The sequence below is a fragment of the Cariama cristata genome, unplaced genomic scaffold (assembly GCF_000690535.1).
Source record: "Cariama cristata isolate BGI_N322 unplaced genomic scaffold, ASM69053v1 scaffold5224, whole genome shotgun sequence".
Lineage (NCBI taxonomy): Eukaryota > Metazoa > Chordata > Aves > Cariamiformes > Cariamidae > Cariama > Cariama cristata.
In genome coordinates this window covers 37,385-49,585 of record NW_009613377.1, presented here as the reverse complement: position 1 = coordinate 49,585, position 12,201 = coordinate 37,385, and the positions used below count along the sequence as shown (strand labels likewise).

The following is a 12,201-nucleotide window of genomic DNA, read 5'->3' as shown; positions in this document are numbered from 1 at the left end:
CCAAAAGCACAAGGTTTTGGGTGTTGTGGGTGCTTTTTTTTTTTTTTTTTCTTCCACTTGGACATGGATTATTTGGAGGGGCAGAAATCAGTTGTCTGCCTGTGGCTTTCCCCAGCAAAAGCTGTGAACAGCAGAGTAACAAAGCGCACAAGAAAACCTTCTGGAATACCACCGTATAGAGTGTGATACTTCTGCAACATCACAATGTAGGATTTTCTAATGATACGTAAATACTTTATCTGTAATCAGTTTTTTGCTTTACTTTTCTTTGTTTTCTTTCATGATGATGTAACAACTTTTGTATCTTCTAACATTCTAGTAAATATTAATTTACTGGATTTGATTTTAATTTAAAGTTAAATTACTAGAATTTTCTTTAAGTTTAAAGAATTGCCTGTGTCTGTCTAGTTCTGAATTTTGGTTCTGAACACAGCAGGATAGCCTCCTGCTCAAAGTTTCTTCCTGCCCTTAGAAGTTAGATTATTTAAGGATAGTCAGTTTAGCAGTTGTTTTGAAGAAGTGGAGTTGTCTCAAGCCCCAATACTCCCCTAATAGCTGAGCAGAGATTTTTTTTTTAAAGGTGTTAAAAGAAGGAATAAAGGTATCTTTATAGTGTAGTGTAGTACACAAATCTATCAGAACTACAGATCAGAGTTTGTCTTTTCATTTGCATTTATCAGTATAAGTCCTATAAGCTGTGCTTCCAACTTCTTTTCAGGCAGAACCCAGAACAAAATCGAGATCTGTAAGAGAATCCTGTTTGAAATTACAGTAGCTTAAAATGTCTGTTTTAGCACAGGACTAAGCTTTGTCACACTAATCTTAAATTGTACTGTTGCAATTTCAGATTAAAAATTAAGGTAAACTCACTCTAAAACATTTTTCAAGGTACGAAGTTTAAGGTATCTTTGTTTGAATTTTGTGAATTATAGTGCAGGGACTATAGTACTGAAAACGTTTTTAGTTTTTTATCAAGCTTTTGCTTGACTCTTCATATTTTGTTTCAATCAACGGAATTATTGATCAGCAAATGCTTCAAATTACTCTAAGCATGTATCTGGTTTGAACTGTGTGTGTTTGAGCTAGTTTATAGTTTTGGTTTTTTTCTTTTAATTTTTGTCAATAGCTCCCCCCTCCAGGTCCTTAGTGGTTTTTCCTGTCTGGCAGAGATGTGAATCCGAGGAGAGGAAATTCTTAAAGGGAAGAGAAGAAGCTGGATCAAAAGCAGTCTCTGATTCTCAAAACTTGTTTTTCTTCATCTCTGCCTCCCCCTTTCTTTTACCTCTACACTTTCTAAATGCGTGTTTCATCTGATTGAACTGGTTTGTGAAAGAATAAAACTGATACTGTAATAGAAGTTTAGATTTTGAAGTTCAAGTAAGTGATTCTTAGTAAAATGTTTGTTATTGCATGTATGATAGTTTGCCATATCTCTTCCAGACCTACATTTCTCCAAGTGCTGCTATATTTAAAGCAGAAGAGGTTGGCGAAGAAACAGAGGCTATGCTGAACAACATGAGAGTTTATGGAACATGTATTATCATTCTGATGGCCATAGTAGTTTTTGTGGGAGTAAAGTATGTCAACAAACTTGCACTGGTCTTCCTTGCCTGTGTGATTCTTTCCATCATTGCCATATATGCCGGAGTTATTAAGACTGCGTTTGACCCACCTGACTTTCCGTAAGTGCAATATCTTTAAGTAGTTTGGGTTATTTAAAAAAAAAAAAAAGGAGGGGGTGTAGGCAATAGCTTCTGTAACCATTTCATGTTTTAAGCTAAACTTCAAAATACAAGCACATTGGCTTCAATGGTAGGTTTTATGTGTTTAGGCAGTTATGTACTCATTTGTTATTCTGAGTTATCTATCTGAATCTTTTTCTCATTTTTGGTAAGACATAATACTCTGGAAAATGTTCTTTGGTACTTGTAGTTACTGGCCATTATTCCATCCACACCTAAAGAATGGGAAGGTGGTTTTTGCTGACAGTAAATATAGCTGCTTTATCTAAAGAATTAAAGTAAAAACTTCAAGACAACATTGTTGCTATGAACCATAGTTATGGAAGAAATATACTTTCAAACTTTTTGTCACGAGGAAATTTTTGAAGCTTCCATTTCTCCCTACTTAAAGACATTGCAGTGTTAAATTCACTTCTATTTGTGAAGGCTTTCTATCTTCTTAATAAAATCAAATTGTATTGTAGTCACACATGGCATATTACTTCTCATTAACTTTAGCTTGTACCTGTCTTAGCTTACTAAGAATTACTACTTTTGTCCAGTTATCAGTATGTGAGTTGCATTTTTGTGCATCTTTTTCTGTTTGGAGAGAAAACAAAATTATAATACTTAACACATTAGCAGAATAGCCTGGTAATTTTTGTTATGAAGTGCCTTCTGTTATGCAGGACTGAAGTTATCCTTTATGATCGTTACATAGTACTTTTAAGTGTTGATGGCTGCATTATGAATTGACCATTAAAGCAGTATCTGTTGCCTGTACTGTAAAATGATATCAAGTCTTCTATTGAAAAAATAAACCTGTGTCCAAAACTGACGTTTTTGTGAAGAAAACTTGAAGGAAGAAAACTTTTTTAAGAAACTGTAACTTCCAGTAGAGAAATACTTAAATCTTTTAGTCACTTATATAGGTAAAAGAGGGTTTATTTGGAAATGTAGCATAGGGAAGACTTATTACCAAGTTCTCGGAAACTTTATTTGTGGCTGCTACTGCGGTATATTATTATGGGGAAAAAATAATAAAGAAAGGTTATCTTCCAATAAATATAATTGTTCATGCTTTGGCCACTCTGCCTCAAAATGAGAAACTCAAGTATGGTTTTATATTATGATAAAGCTGATCTGGTGGTGAGATGGTCACCAAAAAGACTAGCTTCCTCTTAGCTGGTTAGTTAGGTTGGCATCACTAACCTCTGTTAGGTTTGGCCATTGTATAGATGGTAAAATAGTTTACCCCATGGTCTCCCAGTTGAATCAAACTAGAAGAAGTTTTTGTGGGTTGAATCAACTCACTCTGCTGCTGTAAAGTCACCAAATCAATAGCAATTAAAAAGAAAGATGAGTAAGGCAAGTGGCAAGATGATCTTTGTGTTAAGCTTTCTGTTAATTCTGATCAACTTCCATGTGATGCCATACCATGAAGCTGTACTGGTGTCCTGTACTCTTCTTGAGGGATTTACTTTTAATTACTCCTGGAAGCAGGATATTGCACTAGGTCAGTATTCTGCTTGGCTTAGTATACTTTAATGCCAAATGATATGTTTTTACTGTTTGTTACCAGCTTCTTAACTGAGCCCCTTCAGAAGTATTAGATGTGTACTATGTTTTCTTTGGCTGACCTGCCTAGCACAGAAGTTTCACTTGATGTTTCTTTTTTCATCTTCATAAATATTATATATCACTTCATTATTAAGCAAACCTGCAATAGGTATCTCCTAAGCTTAGCAAAGAAATGTTCCTAGATCCTTAGTATTATTTGCTGTTAGGAATTAGGTTTTTTGTGAACTGCTCTGAGTTGTGTGTTGGTTTTTTTCCAATTTGCTTTCATTTCTGAGTGTGTTAATTGCTTCTTGCTACATGATTCTTTAATTTGTACTCCTATCAATGTTTTAAATTATGCTGTTTAACCCTCCTGGCTTATTTCCTGCCTTGTGGATGTTAATATTTTTGAGGCTATCTAAAATATTTATTTGCTAGAAAAGAGCATGACGCACTTGCTTAATCTTACTTTTGTATTTTCTTGGTCAGGGTCATTGTTATATTAAGTATTACTTAATTTCACTTCTTTCTTGTAGGACTGAATGAATCATGATCTCTGTTACTTAGTGGCCAAGCTGCTCGAGTTAATTGTATTTTCCAAAGAATAAATCAAAAGGCAAAATAGCTATTAGTACCTTAAAATACAAATGTTTAATTGGTGTTTTAAAGATTGTTGATGATAGTCTCTGCATATAAAACTATCTACTGTTTTAATAATGTAGTATAGGCCATAATATAGGTACTATAACGGGCTTCTGAAGAAGTCTAATGGAAAAAAAATAGTTTAATGCACAACACTATATTGAAGAATCACTGTTTTTATTTTTTTATTTATAGTATCTGTCTCCTTGGAAACCGTACATTGTCAAAACGCAGCTTTGATGTCTGTGCCAAATTTACTGAAAGCAATAATGAAACAAAGACTACAACTTTGTGGCGCCTATTCTGTGATAGTTCTTTGCTTAATGCTACGTGTGATGACTACTTTAGTCTCAATAACGTAACAGAAATTCAAGGGATTCCAGGAATAATGAGTGGAGTTATAACTGGTAAGTTGGAAAGCACAGTGACTTAAAAATTTTTGGACATTATTAATTTGGTCTGTAGCTGTTCAATAATGTAGTAGTCTAGTCTGTCACTACTTCTTTAGCTCTAATCTGTTTGTATGAAAGATTGCTACCTGAAGCATGCTTCTTCCTATAAAGTTTCCATCTGGTTTTTAGAAGCTTAGTATCAAATGCTTTAATTTCGGAGTCATTGGAGTTTTATAGGCACTTGTCCAAAAGCCACTGATCTATCAAAAAAAAAAATTTGTATGAAAGTGTTTATCATGGCTAACCTTTTTTTTTTTTAAAAGTGTTTAGCTCTTTTGTATGCCAAATACACTTATTTCAATAAGCTGTTCATGGATATATTCTCAAACTTTCCTGAGGGAGAACTTGTTTCCAATTTACAGGTGGTGTATTGAGGAATGAAGTCCTGTGGCTTGTGCAATATGATAGAGCAAGTTAGTGATAGGTTTGGAGAAAAGCAGTCTTTTTAGCATTTGGACGGGAGATGTTCTACAAAGTGTTCCTGTACAGTTGTGGCAGCTTGGGATTCCAGTTGCACTAGGTCGTAAGATTCATTTTGATCATGTAAGGGATTATACTGTATCAAAGACTATTTCTGGGGATGAAATGGATGTTCTGGTATCTCTCCTGCTTCCCCTTAAAATAAGGTTTGATTTTATATAAATATGGAACTCTAAATGGGGACAGTAGGCGATCACTACTGCCATAGTAATTCAGTTTAAAGTATCAAATATAAAGTGTACAAATACATAAAAAGATACTAAATGAAGCATAGGCTTCTCTGAATCTAAATATGTATATTTAAAAAAAACCACTCAGTTTTCTCAATGAAAAATGAAATTCTTTTTGATTGAAATGTTTGTCACAAGAAATGTGACTAAAGATTTGTTCTGTGCATTTTATAATTTACCACACTTGTAGGTACAAATCTGAGCCCCAGCTCAGAAGACAACTGTATGTTCTCACTTTTTGCTACAGTGTAAGCTTTAAACTGCTGGTTTGCTTTTGGAGGTTTCAGGCTGAGTACTAATTTTTCTTCTTCTGGAAAAATGTGCTCTGGTTCTGTTCACTGATTAACATTTCTTTGAAGCAGCACTACTGTATAAAAGTGTCATTTCACTGTTCTACTGTCATGTGATGCTAAGATCTCTAACAACTATTGAGAGTCTGCTGAAAGCTCAGTGTGAGGGTTACATCTTCCAGTGATCATTGCTTGATACAATTGTATCCCCTATAGTGAATTTCATGAATTGCATTCTGTTCAGTCACTGAGTTTGATAGGGTTTTTCTGTAGTTCTTTGCAGTTGGTTTTACTTCTGCAGCTTTAAATAACTGAGTATTACCAGTAAGCTCTTTTATCTTGCTGCTAGCTCCCTTTTCTAGGCTGTGTGAGTATACTGGAAAGCACTGGTTACATTTTGCTACTAATCCTTGTGGAAGCTTGCTGGTGGCTTTCCTGCATTATAAAACTGGATTTACATTTACCTGTTGTTTTCTATCTTTGAACCATTTTTTTTATCCATGTGAGGAGTTTTCCTCTTATCTCATGGCTGCTGTAGATTCCTTGGGTGAGGAATTTTTCAAAAATGTGAGAAATTCAGGTGGGCCAAATTAAGTGGATTCATTTGTTTCCCTCAAGGAACTTGAATACTTCTGACAATTTTCTTTTACAAAAGCTATGCTGAGAGTTCCCCAGTTACTCAAAACTCAAGAAAGAAAACTGAATAGGTGCTGTTTTTTCAGAACTCAAAGATAACACAATGTATTTGCTGCTTCTGTCCATTGCTATTGTTGCTATCAACTGTTCATGTGCAGATGCTACTTGTGAGCCTTGAGTTTCCTGATATCTCTGAAACTATATTAAAAAGTTGGCCTTATGTTTGTCATGTTTCAGTCCCTGGGTAGCAATATGATTTCTGGTAAAGTCATAGTTAGCACCTCAGGTCTTTCAGTATTCTTGGAAGTTTCAGGCCGAGTACTAATTTTTCTACTTTTGGAAAAAAGTACTCTGGTTCTGTTAGCTGATTAATGTTTCTTGCAGCTTTATACAGTAGTACTAGTTCCATTTCACTATCCTAGTGTTGTGTGATAACTAAGACTAAATTAAGTGGATCACCTGTCTTGCTTGCTGAGTGTTGAGCACACATAAGCTTGAACTTGACTGGCAAAGATTTCTCAAGGAGGATTTTCCTCCACTAATGGCCTATGTTCTGCTTTGTGTGAAGACTTTGCAGCTGCAGACTCTGCACACTTAAGTTGCTTGAGCTGTGGCTGGGAATACTCAGATATCATGCTTGGGCGTCTCAGGAAGTGTATGTTAAGTCCTTACACCATTTACTGGGCACTTGTATACAGTAAGCATGCATCTCTTATGCACCTTCCACAAGTGTCCTAACAATAATAAAGCATTCAAATAGCTGACCAAACATGCCCATGAACATGGCCCTTACAATAACGACATAATTCTGGAAATAGCTTTCATCAACACCATTCTGCTTCGTGGTAGCATGTTGTTGGGTTAGATACATTGTACCAGATCTTGTTTATGTGTCCATAAATGTTGTTAGAGGAGCCTCAGCAACCCATGAATGCCCCTAGAAGGAATAACTACCTCCCCACAAATGTTTGAACTCTTTAGGGAAGTGATCATCCCTTTGTACTCTGCGCTGGTGAGGCTGCACCTCGAATACTGTGTCCAGTTCTGGGCCCCTCACTACAAGAAGGACATTGAGGGGCTGGAGCGTGTCCAACAAAGAGCATCAAAGCTGGTGAAGGGTCTGGAGCACAAGGCTGATGAGGAGCGGCTGGGGGAGCTGGGGTTGTTTAGTCTGGACAAAAGGAGGCTGAGGGGAGACCTGATCGCCCTCTACAACAACCTGAAAGGAGGTTGTAGCCAGGTGGGGGTTGGTCTCTTCTCCCTGGTAACTCGCGATAGGGCAAGAGGAAACGGTCTCAAGTTGCACCAGGGGAGGTTCAGGTTGGACATTAGGAAGAACTTCTTCACTGTAAGAGTCGTTAGGCATTGGAATGGGCTCCCCAGGGAGGTGGTGGAGTCACCATCCCTGGAGGTGTTCAAAAAACGTTTAGATGTGGTGCTCCAAGACATGGTTTAGTGGGTTTAGCGGGCATGGTGGCATTGGGTATACAGTTGGACTTGATGATCTTTGAGGTCTCTTCCAACCATAATGATTCTATGATTCTATGAAAAGTGACCCTTTTTCCTCACCCTAACTTTCAAGTCCACTTGGATTATCACTTTTGGGAAAAAGAGCATAGGAAACCAGTGTAACAAAGCTCTGTGTGACATCTTATGAAAGGGGAAAGTGATTTCTGTTTTACAAAATCTGTAAGCTGATTTTATCCACTCATGCTGGCATACACACTTCCACAATTAGAGTTGTATGCATTGAAGTGCTCAGGCCATTGTGACTTGTGTGTTGTACTGAATAAAGGACACAAGCTGTTGTGTCCTTATTAAGTATTTCGTGCTTTTGGTTGGCAATAGCAAACTGATTTTTGGACTTTTTTTTTCTGCTCCATAGGGAGTGGATGCTAATTGGGAGATCTTTTCTTGTTTTATGTCACTCCTCGAATCTTTGCTAAATTTCCTGAAATTTCCTCTTGTTTCCTTAACTCTTCTTTTTGTGACTTTGGTCTTATCTCAGTATCAGTTTCTTATTCCTCTTCATTTGAATGAACTAACACACGTAGTATTAATTGCTACAGAATGCTTACTGTACTCATAATCTTTGTTCTGCTGTCTCTTATGTTTCTCGTGCATGCTTCCATGTATGCTTACCAGTTGTAAGATTTCTGTTATAAATCTGGCTATGAATACCCTCTTTGGCCGCTTGTTCAGAGTCAATCTCCAGTTGTGCTCAAGGTGACCTTTTGCTGTTGTGAAGGCTTAGAATACTGTACCTAATTCCCTTAAGTTGTACTGGGTGGCTGAAAATTGGTTATCGGATCTATCATCCTGGCAGTCTGTGGGAATTGTGGTGTAAAATCATTTGGCTCTTTGACAGGAAGGGAGAGTATCTACTTTGTTTCCTCGCATGTGATAGCACAAGTTGTCTCATTTTAAAATAAGAATCGGTGTTGGATATTCTCACCATCTCATCAAGGGGCACAAACAGTGTTTCCACAAATCTAAGCTCTCAAAAGCTACTGGTTCTTTAACCTGTCAGTCTTCGTTGAACAAGCATCCTTAGTTTGTTGGAGAAATTGAGCCACAATCTGCTCATTTTTGTTTGCTTTGTTTTATTTTGCTTATGATTTCTCTTCTGAGGTCTGGTTACTCTGCTTTTGTCGCCCTGTGGAATACCTTCACCATGAACAGTTGAGTCCTGAATTGTCCAGGGTTATTCTGTACAGCAGATCTCAAAGAACTCAAGTTACTGCTAAGTAGCATTTTGGTTTTTGACCTGCTTCTCAAAATATAAGAACAAGAAATGTGCATATATGCTAAGATTGCCTGAACCTGGAGATAATAGTTTCCTTATTTTTTTCACAATATATCCATATGTCTTTGCAATGTAAGTGGACATTCTACAAATATATTAGAATTTAATGCTGCATCCCATACACTACTGCATTTCTACTGGCATACAGTGGGAATGTCCACCAGTTACAATTGGTATTGATGGTATTGCTGCTGCATTCTTGGCTTTCTAAGGAAGTGTTGAGAAACGTCATGATTTTTGTGTGAGAAAAGCCACCTGATTAATAAGATTATTGCATTCTTGTTATTTAATATCCTGAAATAGAGAGATGTCACTGGCTTTTGATTTTATTTTTCCTCCCCTTGTAGATAATCTGTGGAGTGCTTATTCAGAAAAAGGATCAATAGTTGAGAAAAAAGATCAGCCATCAGTTGCTGGATCAGAAGAGACAAAACTGGGTGGACTCCCTTATGTTTTTACAGACATCATGACCTACTTCACAATGCTTGTAGGGATTTATTTCCCATCTGTGACAGGTAGATAAAACTTTATTGAGTGAGGATGTGTACTTATAGCTGAAAAGAAATTATTTTCTCTGTGTATGAATGTTTATTGATGACACGTGATATCGATAGTTTGTGTGTCCAAGTTTTATGTATCTAAAACTTTGTGGTGCTAGAGAGATATAGCTGATGGATGATTATTTTATGGGGTTATAGCACTTAAACTGATTCCTTGTTTAAGTCCTATCTTCTGTATCTGAAAAAAAACCCAAAAGCTCCATGTGTTAATAAATGCTTATTCAAAATAAGATGCATACCTTTAGAATATTTTAATCCTTAAATGCATGAGAAAACAGTTCAGTATTGAGATGATTGTTTTGGGTATTCAATCCGTGAACCACCTGTGATTAGTTTAATATCCAATATTTTTTTTTTGCAACTGTAACTAGTAGAGACTCTTTTGTCAAACTTAAAGATTAGATTAGTTGTGTATCATTTTCCTCAGGTCACATTTGACTGAAATAACCAGAAACACTTTTCTTCAAAAGTCCCAGCTCAAGCAATTGTAATATCAAGTAACAAAACAGAACTCTGTTAAGAAGTTGCAGCATTGTTTGCTAGTAGAATACCAGGTGGATGTACCCCTTTGTATTCTAGTCCCCCACTGTTTTAATTTCTCTGTTTCAAGCTCTTATTAATACTTCATCATATCTGAACTGGTGGTTAGGGCTTCATTGCATGGAGTTTGACAATGCTTTTGCACTGGAACGTCTTGACATTAGCTTCCACATTTTTGCCTCCAGCAGTGGTCAGGGCAATTCCAGTAAAGGTGGCAGAATTAGTTGGTTATTGTATGGCTTTTCCCTCCTGTCACAGTATGTACTAGAAAATATTTTTGTTGCCTTCTTTGATTCAAACAGGGATGTGTACATGTCATTTCCTAACTGTTCTACTTCCTTCCTTTTCCTCCTTTCTTTTTTGTTTCTATATTTTTATCATTTAGTTTATTGATTTGCTTGCATATCTTACTATGTGTGGCCTGTGTAGTAGAAAGTTAGTACATTTAGTCACACTAGCTAAAACTGCTAAATCCCCAATATACGCCTGTATATTTCCCCCTTTTAAAAGTGATTCTGAAGTTATATTTATAAAATAATTTTTTCATTTTTTTATCTGTCTCTTTCCTGAGCTTTCTGGAATTTATTCAGTCAACAATGGGTGGTAATACAAATTTCTAAATAAAATGAAGGTATAAATTGAAGATTTGTGCAGGATATAGTATAATACATTTCTGTAAGCCTGATTTAACCTATGGAGCAGGCTAAAGTTAAATGCTCCTATTCTATTAGTTATTTACATGGAGTTAGTATTAATTGTTTTTATGACATATAAATTTGGTCTCTTTTTAAGGTATTATGGCAGGTTCAAACAGATCTGGAGATCTTAAGGATGCTCAGAAATCTATTCCTACTGGAACCATTTTGGCTATTTCAACTACGTCTTTTATTTGTATCCTTTATGCTGTAACTTTTTTTTCTGGTGTGCATTCTGTAGGTATAACAGTATAGTGTTTTTCATTGAAAAGTCATTAGAGTTGACTGAGTATAGAATGAATGAAATCTAGACAGAAAAGAAATATTTTATATTTGTCAAATATAAATATTATATTTAAATATCAAAATATATCAAATTTTATTAGTATATATAAATATTTTTATATATTCTACTAGTGCTAAGATATAATTGACATTTTTATTTAAGTGATGTAGAGGTTTTTAGCATCATGCTTCAGTTGACAGATTGCTTTGTTTAGTTAGACTATAACCAGTGAAAATTTTAAAGCAAACTACCAGCAATAGAAATTTAGTCCTTCAGTACCTAAAAGACACAAAGGCTTATTTGTATGAGAAAATACCTGTTCTGTTACATGGTGTATGGCTACTTCCAATACTTCACAAATCAACTGTATGTCAAATGCAGTCATAGAGAACATAAACTAAAAAGTTGTAGCAGGGAAGAATTAAAACAAAACCAAAACAAAAGGAAAAAACAAAAACAAAACAACCCAACAAAACAACCAGAACAAACAAAACAACAAAAAACCCACACACTTCATTATCATGGACACTTTCATTTCATCCCTAGGTGAAAAATGGTGGTTTTTCTCTATGTATATGATTATTTATAGTGTAATCTTCCTTCAGTCTCAGTAATAGATCTCTCCTGTATAGTATTGTTTGGTGCCTGTATAGAAGGTGTGATATTAAGAGATAAGTAAGTGGTATTCAACTTCTACTTTTACAGGGAGTATGTATGATCATGGGTTATGTTAATAGGACTTACTAACGGCTCTTCGAGGAAATATCTATGTGATACATTTTTCTTTTGATTAGGTTAAAACTGGAGGGAAAGTCTATCTGTTAAACTGACATGGCTGCAAAAACTGGTCAGGTTATCAGGCTGTATCCCTTCAAGAAGTGGAAACAGAATCTAAGATAAATGTTTGAAGTGAAACTATCCCTAATAAAATGTTCTTGAAAAAGAAAATCATAGTTAGTATTTGTGGAGCTGATGGGTGGGGGTAAGGGGAGTGGTATTACTTTGGGAGGAGTAACATGCTTCTGAGGAACAGACAGAAAAAAAATTTTGATGGTTACATGACAAAGAGAATTCATAACAGACTGCAATGCACCATCAGGCCTGTAATTTCTGCTGGATGTATCACTTTTTTTGTTTTAAAATATAGGAATCATGTCAGTTTTCACCCATGTAATTGCCTGAGGATATTTCAGGCACAATATGAAGCATGAAAGGAATAAATATAATGGAGATAAGCATGAACAGAATCTCCATATTTTGAATTTCTCCCTTAGGAGGTTCTCTTTTCTACCAAGGCCCAAGT

At 35.8% G+C, this 12,201-nt stretch overlaps 1 protein-coding gene across 1 annotated transcript in view; it reads left to right on the top strand.

Annotated features, from left to right (window-relative positions):
• LOC104160764 (solute carrier family 12 member 7-like) overlaps positions 1–12,201 on the top strand; it is a 50,805-nt gene that overhangs the window by 10,367 nt on the left and 28,237 nt on the right. Inside the window, exons 7-11 of the mRNA XM_009698979.1 lie at positions 1,441–1,682; positions 4,119–4,330; positions 9,165–9,332; positions 10,710–10,808; positions 11,516–11,573. Coding sequence (XP_009697281.1) covers positions 1,441–1,682; positions 4,119–4,330; positions 9,165–9,332; positions 10,710–10,808; positions 11,516–11,573 — 779 coding nt within the window. The remainder of the gene's footprint in view (positions 1–1,440; positions 1,683–4,118; positions 4,331–9,164; positions 9,333–10,709; positions 10,809–11,515; positions 11,574–12,201) is intronic.